The sequence below is a fragment of the Pogona vitticeps genome, chromosome 1 (assembly GCF_051106095.1).
Source record: "Pogona vitticeps strain Pit_001003342236 chromosome 1, PviZW2.1, whole genome shotgun sequence".
Lineage (NCBI taxonomy): Eukaryota > Metazoa > Chordata > Lepidosauria > Squamata > Agamidae > Pogona > Pogona vitticeps.
The window spans coordinates 53,389,730-53,410,714 of NC_135783.1; the positions used below are offsets into that span (position 1 = coordinate 53,389,730).

The window sequence follows — 20,985 nt, forward strand, 5'->3', positions numbered from 1 at the left end:
TTGCAATAAAGTAAAAAATCTTCTCCTTCCCACTCTTGTAAACGAAACACACGCTTCCAAGTAAAATCTGCAGCAATTAAAGATGCCACTTAATTGATACTTTGTCTCTCATGTTAATCTCAGATGATTTTTTTTAAGAGGACATAATCCATTAATTTAGAACCAGTTTACACATACAAATATCCTCTAAGCAACTCACCCATACCTGACTATTGGGTATTTCGTGTTTGGTGCTCCATGGATAAATTTCCATTCTTTAGAGTGCCAATAAATTATGTAAATTACAGAATATACCAGTACAGCACCAGTTCACACTAAAAGCAGTAATAAGAATAACAGCAAGAAAATTTGTACATGTGAAATCAGAAGCAATTTGCACCTTATTTAGCCCATAGTCATCTGGAGGCTTGGGTGCACATGTGAAATATCTTTCTCACTATTTCTGTTCTCTTGTACAATTTAATGTGTCAGATTGGTGGGTCCTCACAGATCTTAGTTTAAGATGATATACCTCTGACATTTTAAGAGTTGATCTCTCTCAGGAATAATGTCATTTTTAGGCATTACCTCCTTCTCATATCTGACATAGCCTATTCCTGACTGAGGCTATCAATCATTTTTAATTTTATGTGATGTTATCTATCTCTTACCTTCTCCCTCAATGTGCTTCCCCCCCCATTTGTCCTAGTCTAAGAATTTTAGATTATTTGATACAGCGTCTGTATTGCTTGAAGTGTTAAACTCCCTGAGAATGCTCTAAAGTACTGTGAGGTGCATCATAGCAATAGCAATAATAAATTGGTAGGAGAAATCCACTGAGCACTGCTCCTATGCCACTACTATTAATTTTAATGAGGCTTGCATGGTAGCAACATCTGGTGGATTACACCCAGAACGTTGACAGAATAGCAAGGACCTGAAATATATCTGATTTTCACGGCATACAGCATTTGACTTGTGAGTGGATTTTTCCAGTTCTACATTCATTTGGAATTCTGGTCAATATAAAAAACAAACCAGCCCAGCCCCCAACCCTTACCCATTTTGAACTTCATCTAACTTTTATGGCCTCTAGAGAAAATGTAATGTTTCCAGTATGATTGGAATTGGGTAATTATTACACATAGCTTGTTTGGCGAGGCAGCTGTAGATGAAAGCAAGGTTTTGTTATGTATCATGAGGTGAAAGAAGGTCTCTAGACATACATTTTACATATTATTCCTTTTCTCTTATTTCTAGGTTCTTCATTTTCTCCCATTATGTTTATAATGGGAAAACGTTAAGTGCACCTTCTTTTAAAGTGAAATTCTTGGACTTTAAGGCCTATTGATTTCACTGATATTAGGCATGCTTACTTTTCCTCTCTGGATTTTGTCCACTCTTGAGGCTGAACTAATCAGATTGTTCCACTGTGGAAATTCTTCCTTCTGGCAACCTGTGTAAGTATCCCTTTTCAAAACGTTTAGATTATGATTTCTTAAATGGTTGTTCTGCATCAGCACTGTATTGTCTGCCAATCTACCAATTGTCTTTAATGTCATTGCTGCCTCTTCTACCTCCTTCAAGAGACTTAACAATGATTATAGATTTCCCCTCAGGAAGTAATTAAAATTAGTGTTTCCTATTTGAATTATTTGTTTGCTATCCATTGCTGTGCCCTTTCAAGCATTTGTTTAGTTTTTTCTGTTCTACAGCTGCAAGTTTGACAGATATTGTATCAAGTCTTAATTATGTTGAATTGTGCTGGCTGGGATATGCAAATTGTGGCCCATAGGCTGCATGCAGCCCTCTGGACTACCCAGAAAAATGAGATTTTGAAAATTAACAAAATTCACTGCTGAAAATTGGTGGCATGGCTTCACTCCATTTCTTGTGGCTCCACATGGGTTTTTCAAAGCTGGTTCAACTATTGCTTAGGGCAGGAAATGTTTTAAAGTTAACTGGTTTTTCCCCATTGTCTTAGACAGGATAGAAAAGGAGTTAGTACTTAAAATATTTCAAGAAATAAGTAAATCTGGTTGTTGTACTTCCTAGATTGAGAATTCCTTCTTGCCTAATTGGCAACTGTCTGCTTGTTTCCTCATTCCACATCTCACTGGTTAGGATGAGAGATGGGCACAAAACGAATCAGTAACCAAAAAACCCTGGGCCAGTTTGTGGCTCATTTCATGGTTGGTTCGGGGAACTGCACTTTCAAGAACCAAAATGAAATACCAAACTTTTTCACTGCTGGTGTTTTGTTTTGCTACTTTCCTCCACTTCAGAGAGCCTTCCTATTGGCCCCAGCACCAATCTTCCTTGCTCTGGGCCGCGTCCTCTCCTTCCCCCCCTTCTCTGCCACCACCACAGCCACTGGCCAGCTGAGTAGGACAGAGGACAGTTGGGGCTATATGTAGGGAACCCTCAAAGAACTACACTTCTCACAATACCCTGAGCCTCCCAGGGAGCACTAAAGCAGGACGTAGGCCCCAGACAGCATACTGTCCTACTCAGCTGGACAGTGGAGCAGTACCAGAGGGGACCCTAAGCAAATAAGGTAAATACTCTGGCCCATGAAGGGGGACACAGGGTGGAAAACCCATGAAAGAGGGGTTCCTTTTAGCTCAGCTACACAGAAAGCCCCCCTTCATTTAGAGATGGGCGCAGACTGAATGAACCACAAACCAGTTTGTTTGCTTTTTGAATTCGGCATGGTTTGTGGGTTCATGGACACTGGTGAATCATCACGAACAACCATTGAGCTGGTTCATGCCCATCTCTAGTTAGGTCTGTTTGTACATCAGGAAATTCCAGAGCTGGGATCATTTCCTGCTGTTGCTACTGTTGCTTCTTCGTCTTAGGGAAACAACTTTGTTTCATTCATTAAGAATGATTATGGTTGTCATGGAGATGTAGGTTTATGAAATAGAAATCAATTTTCAATTTTTTAAAAAAGTCACAGATTTCTTAATCTTCTGTTTAATTCTGTATGTCATATGTAATTAATTAATTAAGAGTTTTGGGGTAGAACTTTATTCATTTATTCCCTATATTTATATCTCATCTTCCTCCCCATGAAGGGTTCCAGGGTGGCATACAACAGCTGAAATATACATATATTTATTATCACTATACATTGCAATATTGATATTAAAATATGATGAAACCTACAACATCACTTTTTGTTGTTTATTCATTTAGTCATGTCCGACTATTCATGACCCCATGGACCAGAGCACGCCAGGCCCTAGTTTAAACATCATTAGCTTACAACAAATTAAAATAAATTTAAAGCACATGAAAAAGTAGAACCAGTTACATCTCCCACTAAAAACACAAATCTTGCCAGGGCATTGACAAATTACAAGTCAGTTTATAGGAAGGTTTTCATGTGCCAGTGGAAACACAGTAAGGATGGGGCCAACCTAACTTTGTGTGTTGGAGAATTCCATAGATTGGGAATGCCCTCCCGAGTCCTCACCAAATGCGCCTGCAGTGGTGGCAAGAGGGAAATACAGTCCTTCCGATTTTATTTTGATTTTATTTGTATTTTGGGGTTTATTCAGGCAAAATATTTAAGACAGATGGTGAATCTTTAATAAATAAAACCATTTTTAAATGTAAAAACATTTAAATATGCAGCTTAGTTCTCTTGCCCTTCAAAATGTGCCTTTCAAAATATGGCCCATAAACTTTTAACCAGTCTGAAAAAATGACCTTAACAAAATTGCCTGTCCATGATATAATCTCTGAATATCTGTCCAAACTTTAATAATCCATTAAATAATCTATTCTGTAATTTATTAAGCAGCTGAAACGTATTGTGCTACTGATGTTGGCCGGGGGGGGGGGGAGGATACTTTAAAAAATGGCCCTAGGCCCTTGTGTTGCTCTCATTGGCAGTAGAGATATGAGCTTCTATAATGAGATTTTCAAATTAACTCTGTCTTTACCTCACAAATAAAGCAAAAAAATAAATGCTAAGTAGGAAGTAAAGGAAAGCATAGGCTGTGACAAACAAGTGTCTTTCATCCCTCAAGGGAGCACCTCTTTTATAAAATATGATAAGTTAGTTTGTCTTTCTGTATTACTTCCAAACTCAACCATCCGCATCTGTGATTAACAGGAATGTTAAAAGAAAGGAAGCATGGGAATAGGAAAGACCACCTGACTGACCTTCTTTCTGCTCCCCGATGATTTGGCATTCCCACAACTTCCAGTCAGTTCTGGCTTCCTTCTTCCTTAGGGGTTTTTGGAATTTTTGGTTGTCCGTATAGCTGCTTGGGGATTCTGAGGCACAAAACTGGCTTCTAAGCTTGCCAGAATTGCCCATCTTAATTTTAACAGCCCACTTAGGACTTAAACCTAGATTTTTCCAAGTTGAAGTCAACACTGATCATCACCCTAGCTTGCCTCTAATTTCCCCTCCTTGTAACATTCCTAAGGATTAATACAATTTAATATTGATTTCCTTTCGCTGCCTGTTCGGTTTTAGCTAGAATAGGTGTGGTGCCTCTCAGTATTGTAACAACAGCATAAAGTACAATCGCTTATATCAGCAGCAATGTTTTAATCAGAATGGCTTTTTCTGTGGATGCCAGTTCATCAGAAATGTGATACTGTTTCTTTAAAAATGCTCATAATAATGCATTTGGAAAATCCCACTATTAAAATAAAAGGTATATGATTTCAAGCTGGGGTTTTCTAGACCACTTTTCATTGTGACAATTATACCTTTGTCTTTAGTACTCTGTTCTTTCCAAGACAGGCACACAGAATGTAAGTCCCCGATATCATCATCTGTCGGTTTGGTACATCTGGGATATGTTCTGTCATAACAGCAAAAACCCCAAGCTGAATGATCTCATAAAATGCATTACACTGGATCATAGCATGCTAAGTCATGCCTTGCCTCAGTAAATCAGGCAGATTACAGAGGAATTAAATTAATAAGAATAAAATCATCTTATCCTTGCTTCCTTCACCCCTTTAATCATTTTTGTTCACATAATAGACATAGTAACCCATTCCCTGCCGAACACAGCCTTTAGTATGAAGGAAACAGTATGATATAGGAATCCTGGAACCACAACTCTAGGTTTTGTTTTTGCTTTTTAATGCAGAGGCAGCTTGAAAAAACTGTAATACATTGTATTACATGAAGGTTCCCCCAATGACCTTTGGACGGCTCTTAGTTATCACCATTCAGATCTATACTTGTCACCTCTCAGTGACTGTGAAATGATCCCTAATGGCTAATGTTAAGACCCTCAACAACTTGCTAGTAAATTTTGTGTTTCTGTTACACTTCACATTCGTCTCTTCTCTCACTGTATGTGTCTAAATGTCTGTCTACTCACATTATGCTCTGTTCATCTGAAAAAGGGGACTGCAGTCCATTAACCAAATAGAACTTGCTAGTCTGTAAGGTGCCACCAGACTCTTTAATTTGTGACTGTTTGGGCGGCCTCAGCCCTGTACACTGACTACATGTTTCCAAATAGTACCAATTGTTGTTGGGTGTTTTTTAAAATTCTGTCATGGATCTTCCACTGAGGGTGGGAAAGGGACAATGCACTTGAGCACACCATTTATTTATTTATTTTTTGGTAAAACAAGTCATTTTTTAAAATCAGTTCCTTCACTACAGCTATTTTTTTAAAACTTAGCTTCAGATTCCATCCTGAGGTGGTGTCTTTATAATATTTGCATGTTGTCAAGTTGATTTCATCTTATAGCGACCCTCTCCAGGGTTTTCTGCACAGAAAATATACAGAAGTGGTTTATCATTCCCTTCTTCTGGTGGCATCCTGGGACTGTGCAGCTTGACCCAGGCTACGGACTGGCACCTCTCCTAGAAGGCACCACGGCGAATCACACTCCCTATTTCTGACTCTGCAGCCAGATGCCTAGATCAGTGGTTCTTAACCTTTTTGAAAGAAATGCCCCCTTGAGCCATTGAGGAAGTTATCATCGCCCCCCTCCCCACGGTGATGATATCTTATTTGTTTGTTTGTTTGTTTGTTTGTTTGTTTGTTTGTTTGTTTGTTTAAGACACTTAAATGCAATGACCCCTGAAAACAAAATTCAATTCCAAGAAAATGAAATGCCCCCCCAAAAGTAACATTTAATGATTTAGTTTCAAGCGAATTTTAAAATGCAAAAAGAAATATAAAAAGGGCATAAAAGCAAACTGCAATGCAGGAACTAAAAATTTCAAGACGAAAACTCTGAAACTAAATTAAGATTGGAGGAAAATATATATTAATGCACATTGTAAAAAGGCTGCAGCCATCTTCACAGGTTTGGCTTGCTCCAGTGCCCCCCTACTGCCCCCCTTCTGCTCCAGCGCCCCCACACCGCCCCTTTTCGTTCTACCGCCCCCCTGAAAAATGAAATCGCCCCCTGGGGGGCATTATCGCCCACGTTAAGAACCACTGGCCTAGATCACTAAGCTATCCAGCCAACAGTGTACCTTTATAGACCAACCCAAAAGGCACAAAGAAGTATGTATTCTTGAAGGCTTTCACGGCCGGGATCCGATGGTGGTTGTGGGTTTTCCTGGCTGTTTGGCCCTGTTCTTAAGGTTTTTCTTCCTAACATTTCGCCAGTTTCTGTGGCCGGCATTTTCAGAGGACAGGAGTCAGAACTCTGTCTGTGCTCTGTTCTCATCCTGTCCTCTGAAGATGCCGGCCACAGAGACTGGTGAAACGTTAGGAAGAAAAAACTAAAGAACCCGGCCAAACAGCCTGGAAAACCAACAACAACCAACAAAAATGTATGCCTGGGCATAAAAAATGTGCAAGCTTTTGAAAACATAATCTCTTCATCAAGTGGGATTTTATAAGGAACCAGGGAAGGGAAGTTGAAGGGGGAGAAGCCTTTGTCTGCATTCAAGAAGTGACAGGGAAAGGGTGCTGCAGGCAGAGAAATGAGTCTCATCAGGTGAAACCCACAGACACATAGACTCACTAAGAACTGGAGAGGTAGGATGGTGTGATTATTAAACCAACTGAATTTAATTGTGTGATTACTGATACTAAATTGCCTGAAACTGGGCTTTCCAGAAAGCATGTTTTTGTTAAAGAAGAGCCTCATGGTGTAGTGTTTACACTGCAGTAAAGACTCTAATCATGAGCTGAGTTTGATCTTGGGCTCAGGAAGCCAGCTTGTGGTTGACTCAGCCACCCACTCTTTCAAAGCTGGTAAACTGAGTACCCAACTCTCTGGAAGGGCAATGTGTAGTCTGCATAAATAAATTGTAGATCACCCAGAGAGTGCTTTAAGCTCTTTGGGACAATATAAGCACACTTTTCTTCTTTTGCTTTTGTTTTTGTTAAGCTTTAAAAAAAATTATACTATAACATAGATTCTGAGCAAGCTCCAATCTGAATATTGTGGAACATTGTGGTTAAACAAATCACAATATTCCCGAAACTCATATAGTGGTAGGAGTGGAGAACGGAGCCAGCAGCACGTAGGCACAGTCGGGTAAATTGTATCTTATTTAAACAATATCGTTATACTTGAACTGGACCAATGTGGTTTTTAGGCTCTTTAACGCAATTGCAATACATGTTGTCATGCTGGTAGTACAGAAGGCAAATACTTTTGGATATGAGAAAGAACTGTTTTATTCAGCATTCCTTAAAACACAGAATAGTTTATAATTCCTATTTGCAGAAGCAAATTGAATAATTCTCCATGCATTATAATACACTGTCAGGTTTGCAAAGGCAGGCATGTTTGCAGCAAATTTATTCTGTCAACATGCAGAGAAAAACCTGGATGCATTACAGATCTTGGAAGCATCTCATCAACACACAACTAAAATACAGAGCAGTCATTCTGGAACAGATTCTCTTCACGGAACAACAAGTGCCTTATATGTAAATTAACAAGGCATGCTCATCCATGTAATTTTGCAGAACACAGACATAGATGACTGTTTGCTTGTTATTACTGTGCTGCACCCAACAAAGCAGAACACCACAGATCTCTAACAGCTATAAGATCACTGAAAGCAGGTTTGAAATAATCTCTATCTATCTTTTGGATATTTGACTACATGAAAAGTTTCCAGCTTTAAATAAAATAAAATAAAATAGCACATGCCAATACACCCTGTCTTCTTTTCTCTTGTAAAAACTGTATAATCCAGGGAGTCCAATGATGACACCAAAGCTCACATTTGGCATTGGTTTTCATTGTTCATCCTTGGGAGAAATGAGAATTTCATCAATTTAATCCACAGTAAAAGATGTTAGCAGAAGAAACAGAACGGTTTGCTCTTGGGTAGGAGCAGCTCTTGCCTATTCAACCAGCAAATTCACCAGCTGCGCCAGGCATTCGTGGGTCTGTGCATTTTGAAAACACGTAATTGCATTTATATCCTGCCCTTCATCCCAAATATTAATAGCTGTAATAGTGAAACTACCCTAATTCTAAGCTTCAGTTTGAGGTTCCAAATATTTAAGTCCTCCTCCTTGATACACTGACCATCATAGGTATTTCAGTACAGCATGTATTCTGTTCTGCTTCTTCAGTCTGTTAATCTTACTACTGGGTGAAAAAAAAATACAAGGTGCAGAAAATTGAAAGGACTAATATCTAAAATTAAATGACTTGGGAGGGAAGACTAAGCATCATCTGTCCACTGTGACACACACCCTAGTTATTTCTCAGCTAGATTACTGTAAAACACTCTATGTGGGGCTGCCAATGGAAAGTGTCAGAAAACTTCAGCCAATCCAAAATGCAGCAGCTAGATTGCTGACTGTGGCTGTTTACAGGGATCATATAACCCCCCCCCCCCCGTTACAGCAACTCCACTGGCTGCTGATCTGTTTCTGGGCACAGTTCAAAGTGCTTGTTTTAACTTACAAAGTCCTAAGTGACCTGGGTCCGAGCTATTTCAAAGACTGTGTTTCCCATTATGAGATGGCTCAGGTATTAAGATTATCAGGAGAGGCTTTTCTCTCAGTCCTGCCTCATAGGAGTGTCTGATGGGGACACAGAAGATGGCCTTCTCTGTTGCTGCTCCTAGACTTTGGAACTCCCTCTCACAGGAGGCCAGACTGGTTCCATCTTTGCTGTCCTTCCACAAGCCGGCAAAGACTTTTCTCTTCAGGCAAGCCTTTCCTCAGTGACTGGCTACATGAGTGTGACTTTTAGATGGATTGTTATGCATTACTTCTCTGACTGGCTCTTTAGTACTACTTGTGTTTACCATCTCTCAGAGTGGTATTTGTTTGTTCCTTTTTAATATTTGCATACTTATTGTTTTAGCTTTAACATAGTCTTTCAATGATATTAGCTGACTGTAAGCTAATGTAAGGAAAAAGGCAGGGTAAATGCACACACACACACACACACACACACACACACACACACACACACACACACACACACACACACACACACACACACACACACACACACACACACATACATACATACATACATACATACATACATACATACATACATACATACATACATACATACATAACTCTTTCTCCATCCTGACTGGAAAATTCAGTATAAGTAGTATAATGGAGGAACAAGTTACCTTGGGAGGTGGTGAGCGCTCCAATGCTGGAGGCATTCCAGAGAAAATTGGAAAACCATTTGTCAGATCTGCTTTGATTTGGATTCCTGCGTTTAGCAGGGAGTTCGACTTGATGGCCTTATAGGCCCCTTTCAACTCAAATGATTCTCTGATTCTCTGATCTTTTGGTTACAGTTGCTTCCTCACTATATCTCGTTCTTGACAGGTTTCTTGGAGCATGTATCTTTATGTTGTTCTTCTAATTCCCTAAATAAAAGAAAAACAGGCAGGTAAAAAGAGAAGATAAAGAAGAACAGAGCTGTATTGTTTTCAACTTATTTTTATAGCAAGCTAGCAATGTGTGGACTTGTTCATGCATTGGAAGAATAGCTCAGTGGGCTGAGGCCCCTGGCTGTGCAGCGAGGGGCTGAGAGTTTAAAACTCCTCCTGGGTGAAGAACGAGCCAAAATTGCACAGAGCATGTATGGCTGATGGAATGAAGTGCCCCGCCCCCTCTGTGGCCTTGGGCAACTTGTATGATCCAAGAGCGCTGCCAGAACGAGGGACTGGCCAACACTACGTCTGAGTACTTCACCCATAAAAAATCTTGGAATAGCCACTATAAGTCACGGTTGACTTGATGGCACATAATTAATATTCATGCAATTATTATTGTACATCTTGGTGTAGTGTAAGTTGCAGTCTACTTAAAATTAATTTTTGTTGCGATAGTTAAAATTATAAAGCAGGGATGAGGTGATTTGAACTAAAAGCTAATTTGGAAGTGTCTCAATAAAATAATGCAATCACAAGTCAGGACGTAGGGTTCATAAGTAATTAGCTCCAGTGTAGAAGAAGACTCTCATTTGTGGAGCAGAAAGCTGAGAAACTGTTCGATTTTTGCTGCTTATGAGGCCGACAGTGTTCTGTTTATCTTCCATTTTAACAAAATTATTGTCTCTTGCCACCACAGTAAAGTCAATTCGCATATCATTCCAGGGTATCCAGCTTCTAATATGAATGAATTAACTGTTCTATTCTATGGCCAGCTGCTTCATATGAACGCACTCTTTTAAAGTTTATTCTGAACACTTACTGTAATTTTCATGTCCATGAAATGATGCCTTTTGTATGGATTTCAGGTGCAGTATGGCTCCGACTTGGCTCTCACTGGAGCCAGGGGCACAGTGTGCAGACTTTTCACAAACACTTTGGCTTCTCCCCATAAGGGTTTCCTTTTTCAAAGGTCCCTCGTTATGCAAAACATACAATTAAAGCTGGCGCTATGGAAAATGCCAATTAAGCAGAAGTGTGCAGATTACAGATCAGTGTTAACTAATTAAGTTATGAAACACTCTTGTCATTAGTGGAGCCACAGAACAGATAGAAAGAGCTTAAAGAGGGCATGGGGTGGGGAATATGGGAAAAAAATCGTGGTGGCAATACAGGGTGCAATACAACATTCCCACTTTGTTAATTAGGGCAAATAAATTAATGGGTGCCATGTGTAATTTAAATAGAAATGTCTGTTATTAGATGCTTCCTGGATATAATTAATCACTGTGGCTGAATATTTTGGAGTCATAATGATGTACAATAGTAGCATTTCATTTAAAACTTGCTTAGTAATTATGGGTCAATCAGATTGTCATTGTTTTTAAGGGCAGTCAGGGGGTGAATTGTATTGTTTAATTTCAGTGGCTTCTTGCATCGACAAATTGAGTGGAAATCCTGCTTACCTAATTGCTTCATAGGCTGCCATTCTTCATCGTGGTCTTCTGTGAATGCACACAAAGGGTTAATACCAGCGCCAGCGTTGGGCCTCTCGGAACGTTTTCTAGCTGCAAGAGAAAAGTAACAATGTTTAGGACTACCCCTACTGCGCACGCCCAGCCTAACCGTCCCTCAGTTCCATTTTTCCGCCTAGCGGTTTGGAGCCTCTCGTCGTAGCTGCGTTTATTGCGATCTATCTATCTGATTTTTTGGCTTTTGACCTCAGCTTCGCTCACGGACTACCCTAGCGCTTTTTCCCTTCAACTTGACGACCCGGTGTATTTTTCTGGCTTTACTCGGACTGATTTCGGACTGCTCTGCCTTATCCTTGGACTTGTCGTTTCGGTTTCCTTACTGCCCTATGTCCCCTTCAGGGCCGTTCAGCAGGTGTGTGGTGTGCGACCGCAAAATTCCCCATCAGGACGGCCACGATACTTGCCTGTATTGTTTGGGGGAGTCGCACAATCCCAAAGCTTGCCCACACTGCAAAGCCTTCACTAAGGCCGCTCTCAAGGCTCGCCAACAGCGCCTTAAACTTCATCTGTGGGAGTCAACGTTGTCGTCCACGGCGCCCTCGGAGGGGGAAATGGCTTCCACTTCTCGAGCAGCTCCTGTTCAGTCAGTCGTCTCTAAAGTCTCCAAAATGTCGAAAAAATCCGCGTCGTCGAAATCGGCCGCTCCTGCTTCGAACCCCGAGCCTCCGGCTCCGAAAGCTAAGCCGTCGAAATCGTCCAAAGCTAAGGCGGCCGCCCAGCTTAAAATGACATCCATTCCACTTTCTCCGAGCTCGGGTTCCATCCCATCACCGATTCTTGAGGAGTTGTCGAGGCGCTTCGGGGCCTCGTCCGAGGCACCCGCGCCTCCTCCTGCTCGACGTACTGAAGTATTACCGCCTTCGGGAAGGTCTTCCCCGACACCGAGCCAGTTAGTCGCTGTCACTACTGGCCTCGCTTCTGCCCCACATAGCCCTTTTCCTGCGGGCCAGGGGTCGCCTCCCGTGTCGATCTCGTCCGTACACTCGGACTCGAGATCCCCTCGAGAAAAGCTACCTCGATCACCTGTGCGTTCGAGGTCGAAATCTCCTCGAGGCAAACGTTCTCGCACGGAGAAGCATGGCTCCCCGAGTCGGTCCCCTTCCTCCGGCCGCTCGAGGTCGAAGTCTCCTCGAGGGAAGCGATCGAAGAAGAGGCATCGAGCTTCCACTCAGTCCGACTCTGGCGATCGCTCGGACTCGAAGTCCTCTAAGCGTAAACGCTCTAAGAAGAAGCACCGTTCTCATCGACGTCGTAGCAAGCATCGACGTCGATCCTCTTCTTCCCGTTCAGCGGATTCCGACCGCCCTAAGCGTCGTAAGCACCATCGACGTCGGCGCGACCGTTCGCGGTCTCCTTCTTCGTCGTCGACATCCGCATCTCGAGACCGGTACCGCAAAAAGATCCGGTACATATATGTGTCGTCTTCTTCGGAGTCGACCCGGCCTCGACGTCGACGCCGGGCTATTCGAGCCAAAGACCACCCTCCTACGGTACCGGTTGCCCCTCCACCGCAACCGGTCCCTTCCACCTCGGCGCCAACTGTGGTCCCAGTTCGACCCCCGACAACGCAGGTCGGCATCGAGAAGCCCCCTCCAAAGAAGAAGAGGGATGTCTTCTCCTCTGATCCAGATGAGGTGTCCACGGAGCGATCTTCTGACTCCGATCAGGAGCAACCCCCACCCTTGCCACCGCATGATTTACCTCCGGGTGATCTGGTGCTTTCCGATACTGGCGATACTCACGCTCCTTCTCCATCTGAGGACTTTTCTTCTTACTCTCAGATGATGTCCAGGCTTGCCAAGACGCTCAAATTGGACTTGAATCTCCCTTCTCCTCCGGGAGAGGACTTGTTCTTTGGGGACATCAAAAGGGACAGTACTGCTCCCCCCAGTATAGCTTTTGTGCCTGTGGTTATGGAGGCCATCAAGGAGTTCTGGGCTCAGCCTGCGACTACACCTAACGTCCCTCGTCGCACAGAGCACTTCTACAAGATTCATGGGGCTGACACTCATTTTCTGCTCAAGCATCCCATTCCAAACTCACTCATTGTTGAGACTAGCTGTTCAAGGCCTTCGGCCAAAGCCCATGTTACCCCAGTTGACAAGGAGGGTAAAAAGCTGGAACTCATCGGCAGGAAAATCTACTCCCTTGTCACCTTGCTACTTCGAGTCATCAATTATCAAACTGTGTTGGGAGCTTATCACAAACAATTGTGGCTCAAGCTTTTACCGGGGTTGAAAATGATACCTGAAGACACCCGGCAAGCTTTTCTCAACTCCTATGAAGAAGCTCAGACGGTATCCAAGTATGAACGTCTTTCCATCAGACATGCAGCAGAAATATCTGCCAGAGTCCTCATGTCTGCCATCTCTATCCGGCGCCATGCTTGGCTCCGTTCTGCTGACATAATGGAGGACGTCAAGTCAAAGGTCGAGAGCCTCGCCTTCGACGCTACCGGGCTGTTCAACGAAAAGACCGACTCCCATTTGGAGGACCTTCACAAGGCTAAGAGAACTGCTAAGTCCTATTCTGTTCAGACTCAATCTAGACAGCGACGCCCTCAATGGCGTAAATCTTATGGACAGTACCAATCTTCCCAACAATACCGTCCTTACAAGCAACTACCTCAGCAGCGCTCTGGCCAGTCCTCTTCTTCTGTCCAGGGTTATCAGGGATACCGCCCTCGTCCTCCCCATCGCCGCCAACCCTTTAAGCCACCTGGCAGGAAACAAAAACAGTACCTTTGACTTTCGGCCCCCCGTTTTCACCCATTCACCACCTACCACCCGTCTTCAACCGTTTCTTCACAACTGGTCCGTCATCACAAACGACACTTGGGCTCTAAAGATCATTCAGCACGGTTACCAGCTGGAGTTTATAAGATCTCCTCCGCTGGGTTTCATAACTCATTCTCCCTTCGACTCCTCACTAGAGGAAGAAATATCATCTCTCTTGGAAAAGGATGCCATCTCTACAGTACCACCTCGCGACATACGATGCGGGTTTTACTCCCGCTACTTCGCCGTCTCAAAAAGCGGAGGAGGCATAAGACCCATCCTCGATCTAAGACTCCTAAACACTTACCTGCGACCCAGACGGTTTCGGATGCTCACCTTAGAGTCCATCATACACTTGCTGAAAAAGAACAACTGGTTTGTCCTTATAGATCTAAAGGACGCATACTTTCACGTCACTATTCACCCAGACCACCGCAAGTTCCTTCGGTTCATCTTTCAGGACACGGTCTACGAATTTCAGGCCCTGCCATTCGGTCTGTCCACAGCTCCCCGGACCTTCACCAAGGTCATGGCTCCAGTGGCAGCTTACCTTCGTCTCAGGGGCATTCACGTTTACCCTTACCTGGACGATTGGCTCGTAGTCTCCACCTCGCGAAGGCAATCCCTGAAAGACACAAAATTTATCCTGTATCTTCTCTCCAATCTCGGTCTCACTGTCAACAAACAGAAGTCTCAGCTCATTCCCTCCAAAACAGTTCAATACATAGGGGTCTGTTTGGACGCTGTAAAGGGTCGAGTCTTTCTTCCCCCAGAAAGAATACACAAGATTCGACGAGCCATCAGGAAATTTCTTCCCGGTGCTCGGGTGACAGCCCATCACGCCCAACACCTCCTCGGCCTGATGTCTTCTACAACGCCGGCGCTAGCGCACGCTCGCCTCAAACTCCGGTCGCTCCAATCTTGGTTTCTCACCCTTTTCGACCCCATGATGGACAGTCAAAGGAAACGCCTTCGGGTCACCCCGGAGCTCACCAGACAGCTCCAGTGGTGGATGTACACACCCCATCTCACGGTTGGCCGGCCCTTTCGTCCACTCCGTCTCACTGTTCAAGTTACAACGGACGCCAGTCCGTCCGGCTGGGGGGCGCACTGCGGGCGTCGCACCATCCACGCCCTCTGGACACCACAGGAAGCCATGTTCCACATCAATCACCTGGAACTGCTGGCGGTTATCAAGGCCTTCAGGTCCTTCCTTCCTCTCCTGCGCGGCCGCGGAGTTCAGCTGGTGACGGACAACACTACCACAATGCATTATGTCAACAAGCAGGGAGGAACCCGCTCTCATTCACTCCTGTATCTCTCCATCCTCCTTTGGGAATGGTGTTACCGTCATCATATCTACCCAGTGGCCATCCATGTAGCCACGGAGGACAACACGCTTGCGGACACTCTGAGCAGGCTTCATTATCAGACTCACGAATGGGAGTTGAACCCTCTGGTCTTCCAGGACCTTTGCCGCCAATGGGGGACCCCAGTGCTGGACGTGTTCGCATCCCCTCACAACGCAAAATGCTCCCGGTATGCGTCCCGGGCAGGTCTCGGTCACCACTCGCTCGGCGACGCATTCATGATTCCATGGAACCAGGGTCTCTTGTACATATTTCCACCGATCCCGTTGATACAGAGATCCTTAATCAAACTCCGACGTTCAATGACTCCGGCCATTTTCATCGCACCCTTTTGGCCTCGCCAAGTGTGGTTCCCCACTCTAGTCAGCATGGCTGTGGACTCAGTAACCCTTCCGATGTGGCCGGACCTACTGACCCAGGAAGCAGGCGAAGTCCTTCACCCCGACCTCGACACGCTCCATCTGACGGCGTGGAGGATCGTCCAGAAATTCAGGAGGTCTTGACCAACGCCATCAAGCCCTCCACGTCTCGCTTGTATGCCTACAAGTGGAAAAGCTTTCTGAAATTTACCCAGCAGAGGGATCTCGCCTCTTCCCCTGTATCTCTGTCTACACTTCTGCAGTATCTCCGTTACCTGTTCGATTTCCACCTGTCTATCTCTACTATCAAGGTGTACCTGGCTGCGGTTGTCTTCTTCCAACCCAGAGCTTCTCCCTCTTCCCGTTTTTTCTCCCATCCCACTGTCAGGATGTTTTTGAGGGGTCTCTCTAACCTCCGACCTCCCGTTCGTCCTCCACTCCCTCAGTGGTCCCTCCACTTGGTTCTGCATGCCCTAGCCAGACCCCCATTTGAACCCATGGCTACCTGTGACCTCAAGATGCTTTCTTTGAAAACGCTATTCCTAGTGGCTATCACCTCTGCTCGTCGAGCTAGCGAGTTGGCAGCTCTCCGTCATGACCAACCTTTTCTTCAGTTCTTTAAAGACAAGGTTATGCTTTACCTGGACGTATCTTTTCTTCCCAAGGTGGTCTCCGACTTCCACGTCAATCAGCCACTTATTCTCCCAACTTTGTTTCCGTCTCCGACGTCTGATGTTGAACGCATGCTCCACATGCTTGATGTTCGACGGTCCTTAGCTTTTTACGTCTCCAGAACCAAGGACTTTCGCCTGGCCAGCAGACTCTTTCTTTGCTACTTTGGCCCAAAGAAGGGCTGCCCGGCCTCGCCGTCCACGCTCTCTCGGTGGCTCGTATCTACCATCGCCCTTGCCTACGAGCTCAACCACAGAGATCCTCCACAGGGACTTAAAGCCCATTCCACCCGGGCTGTTGCCTCATCCACTGCCTTACTTCGTGGCGTCGACCTGCCCGATATCTGCCGGTCCGCTACCTGGTCCAATGCCTCTACCTTCATAACCCACTACAGATTGGACGTGAGGGCAAAAGAGGAGACCAAATTCGGGAGGGCAGTGCTAGCATCGGCTCTTCAGTGACAGCCCACCATCCGGTTAGTAAGCGTGCTAATCACCCTTTGTGTGCATTCACAGAAGACCACGATGAAGAAAGAAAGGTTACTTACCTGTAACGATGGTTCTTCAAGTGGTCATTCTGTGAATTCACACAATCCCGCCCGGCCTCCCCTCTGTCTGTCTGTCACTGGCATCTCTATGACTCGAGGGCCTATGGCGGACAAATGGAACTGAGGGACGGTTAGGCTGGGCGTGCGCAGTAGGGGTAGTCCTAAACATTGTTACTTTTCTCTTGCAGCTAGAAAACGTTCCGAGAGGCCCAACGCTGGCGCTGGTATTAACCCTTTGTGTGAATTCACAGAATGACCACTTGAAGAACCATCGTTACAGGTAAGTAACCTTTCTTTTTCAAAACCTCCTGGGCTTGGCCACAGAATTGGAAAAAGACTTACAGTACATTGTGTATGCTGTTGAATAATAACTGGCCTTTGGGATTGGGGTGGGCAGAGTAAGTGACACACAGAGAAACACACACAGGACACAAAGCGTCAGCATTCTGATAGAGGTTTATTTTATTTATTTATTTATTTTATTTTATTTATATCCCGCCTATCTGGTCAACTAAGGTTTGCCAAATCACTCATCTGAACACTTCAGGGAAGCTGCATGTTGCCTTTCCCACCTATGGCTGCATGGTAGTGCTGGGATGCTCCAATGAGAATAGTTAAAGACTGAGAAATGTTTGATATCTGTGATTATAGGGCTGAATGGTATTTCTGTTTAACCACAGGTGCATAATACAGGCTGTGTTTGGCAGCACACTGTACCCTTGTAGAATATATGCAGAGCCATTTGGTTACATGAACAGCTAGATGTCAGTGTTGTCATGGTGGAGAATAAGTTTAGTAACACACTACTGTGTTTTATAAAGCACAGTGTAGGTTCTTTGCGCAGAGGTTGTGTCTGGTGGCTGTTCAGTGTTTTGTAAGACGAGAGTTCTTTGTTCCTGCTTTGTAACAGAGTTCAGTGTGGACTGGCTCCTCTTTTGGTTCAGAGATTCTCTTGTTTATTAAAAGAAGTTCCAACAGCATTCATGTTCCTCCCCTTTTCTGCCATACCGTTTGCACAAGTGACCCCATCCATTTTTACTGCAAACTTTCTAGTGTATTCCAGTCCAGCTAAATCAAAAGTCCTCTCCCTAAACACCACCACAAGCTTTCCAGGAAAAATTCCTGTTTTAAAAAATAGAAAATATTTTTTAAAATGGAAATAGACTTTTTTTAAGAAGCCTAACATAAAGTTTTTCATATCCCATAAATTCATTCTCTTTGCTTTAGAATTGTGTTGCAGCATTGTCATGGAAATTGTATATATTTATAGCCTCCAATATGGTCTTACTTCTGTCTTAGATCACTTTGTGCATATAGCAGGCCAAAAAAAAGGGGGGGATGATTTGTCAATTGTTTGCCCATTTCTCAATTAACTAGGAATGAAAAATATATTTCTTTTAAATATTCTTGTACACTTTAAGTGTGAGGTGCAAAACACTTGCTTTGTGGAAAACCATTCAAAATGTTCAACTTTAGGTGAAATACGGCAGTATTTCAAAACTGACAAAACTGTTGACGTTGCTACTGTTCTGCTAATATGTTCTGCTTTTATTCATGCAGTGGAGAGGGTCAAACAATTGAACTAAAGAATTATGTTTTTGCTTAGATCATAGTCTTATTTTGCAATAAAAGAAAGGGTGAACAGATTATGGCCTACCTAACAATGACGCATATTTTTTAAATGTAATTCACAAGCTCAAGAAAAAAAGGGGGAAAGACTGAAACACCCCACATTCCTTTTTGACATAGAAACAAAATTGAAGAGCTGTAACGGCCCCCAGGTTTCACTGAGTCCAACTCCCTAGTAAAGCGAGAAATGCACAACTAGAAGATTTCTGTCAAATAGCTACCCAATCTCTTGGTAAAAACCTCCACAAACCCTTTCCAGATGACACTGTTGTTCTTGCCTCTTTTTCTGGGTTACATCTTTCCTGGGCCACAGGAACAAGTACATTGTAAGCTACAAAGCTGGGTAAAGGCAGTGGGGCTTGGCTAAGGTTGCCAGAATACATAGGTACCAAAAGGAGGACATAGAAAGACAAAAAAGAGGACAGGGGAGGACGTACTGAATGTTTCATTTGAATCGTTCCAGATTAAATTCACAATCAATACAATTTTATTACAATAGCTGCCAATAAATGTCTCTTAGTGAATCGACCAACAGTCATATTAAAAAATAAAAATAAATTCAATGGAGGCTTTTTTTCAAAATACCAAAAAACATTATTTATACAGCCAATTTTACAGTTAATACCTTATAATCTTTATTAATTACACAATATATTTCTCAGAGGAGCTAACTTTCACAGAAGATCTTCATTAGCGATCACGTATGCATAAAACTATTCACGGGTAATAGTCTTCAAATTGTACTTCCAATTGGGAGCAAAGCAAAGAAACCCGAACCCACCCCGACCCAGCTGCGAGATCCCCTGGCTGCTCGCACTCTGCACATGCTCACAGGCAGCCTTGTTAATCTGGACACCCAAACAAGGCTCCAGCGCAGGCAGGAGGAAAGCGGTGCTGGGCAAAGCCGGACGAGGCATCCTCCCCTCCCCCGAGGGTTATAGGTTCAAGGCTGGGGAGTGTGGGACTTGGAGTCCCCAAAAGGGATTTTGAATACACACAGTCCAGGCGCTCGCTTTCCCATCGATGCGCTCTGGTGCTGCTTGCTCCTGCCTGGCTCAGTGTGTGGTGCTTCGCTCGCGCTGCCTTTCTGGGCTCCACGTGGGCTGGGCGGGCATGGCGGATAGCTGAGCAGCAGTTAACGGGGGCGGGTGGGTGGGGGCGGGGAAAGACAGGGGTAGGGGGGGTCCTTCCACCTCTTCCCCTCCCATTCAAAACGATCACATAAAATATACAAAAGCTGGACATTTTAAGGGTTTTTATCTTTGCCTGCCAGACAGAGGATATTAGGCTAAAAAGGAGGATATGTCCTCCTTTTGCCGGACATCGGGCAATCCTAGGTTTGGCTAAGGAGTGCAGTATGGGAGTGTCATCAGCCGACTACCCAGAAAACAAGTGATGGGATTGTGGCAAATTGGGATATTGTCTGCATTTAGGCCAGCACAGAGTTAATATATTACCCAGTTGGCCGGGTTTGACCCATATTTGAGGCATGCCACATGGTAATTTGGAATACAGCCATTCCTTTTATGTATGTAGGTAGGTATTTTTTTATTTTTGAAATAAATTTCTAGTCTTTACACAAGCAACATAGAAGGCCAAAAATGCAGATAAATTTTGGCTAATTGTTTTGCAAGGAATAACGGTTTCACTATGCTTAATCATGGATGAAGCCATCCACAGCTCAACAGGATTTTGCTCTAGCCCTTGCAATTTATGAATAAATGTTACAGTGTGCAAAAGATTGACCCTAACTGGTTTGCAGGCAGCTTATATGTTCACAGAGCTTATTGCAAACAGTGTATGGAAAGCAGTGACATCATAGGAATTAAAGAAGTGCAAAATATAAATGCTAATTCAAAGCAGGACAAAGATTCCTAGTACCTTAATACAGCAATCCCCAACCATTTTGGGACTGTGGACTGGTTGGGGGGGATGCGGGCTTCATGTGTGGGGGGGCGAGGGCACCCCCACGCTCATGGGTGGGCATGTTGCACTTGTGGAGGGGCATGTGTGCAAGCATGAGATGCCCCTCCGCAAGCGCGACATGCCCATCTGCGAGTGTGACACGCCCAATGTGCGTGCATGTGTGCGTGCAGGGGGGCAGAGATCCATCTCTCTGTGGCCCAATTCCAGGAAGCCCACAGACCGTCACCGGGCCGTGGACCGGGGGTTGGGGATCCCTGCTTCAATACAATCTTAGTCTAGTATTCTATCCAACTTGCTACCAGTGCAAGAGAAGTTGCAAAGGGGATTACAGCTAGTTCCATTTTATCTTTCGCAGGCTTCCGAGAGCT

At 44.1% G+C, this 20,985-nt stretch overlaps 2 protein-coding genes across 7 annotated transcripts in view; one reads left to right on the forward strand and one right to left on the reverse strand.

Moving 5' to 3' along the window:
- The window catches only part of SMYD3 (SET and MYND domain containing 3), a 506,262-nt gene that overhangs the window by 258,280 nt on the left and 226,997 nt on the right, over positions 1 to 20,985 (forward strand). Inside the window, exon 3 of one of the 6 annotated variants that reach the window (XM_072992859.2) lies at positions 1,240 to 1,439. The exons of the other annotated variants lie outside the window; for them this stretch is intronic. The gene's annotated coding sequence lies outside the window, so the exon portion shown is untranslated. The remainder of the gene's footprint in view (positions 1 to 1,239; positions 1,440 to 20,985) is intronic. 6 annotated transcript variants of the gene reach the window in all.
- LOC144585865 (uncharacterized) overlaps positions 5,984 to 20,985 on the reverse strand; it is a 236,428-nt gene continuing 221,426 nt past the window's right edge. The window contains exon 2 of the mRNA XM_078383089.1: positions 5,984 to 6,421. Coding sequence (XP_078239215.1) covers positions 6,407 to 6,421 — 15 coding nt within the window. The 3' untranslated portion in view covers positions 5,984 to 6,406. The remainder of the gene's footprint in view (positions 6,422 to 20,985) is intronic.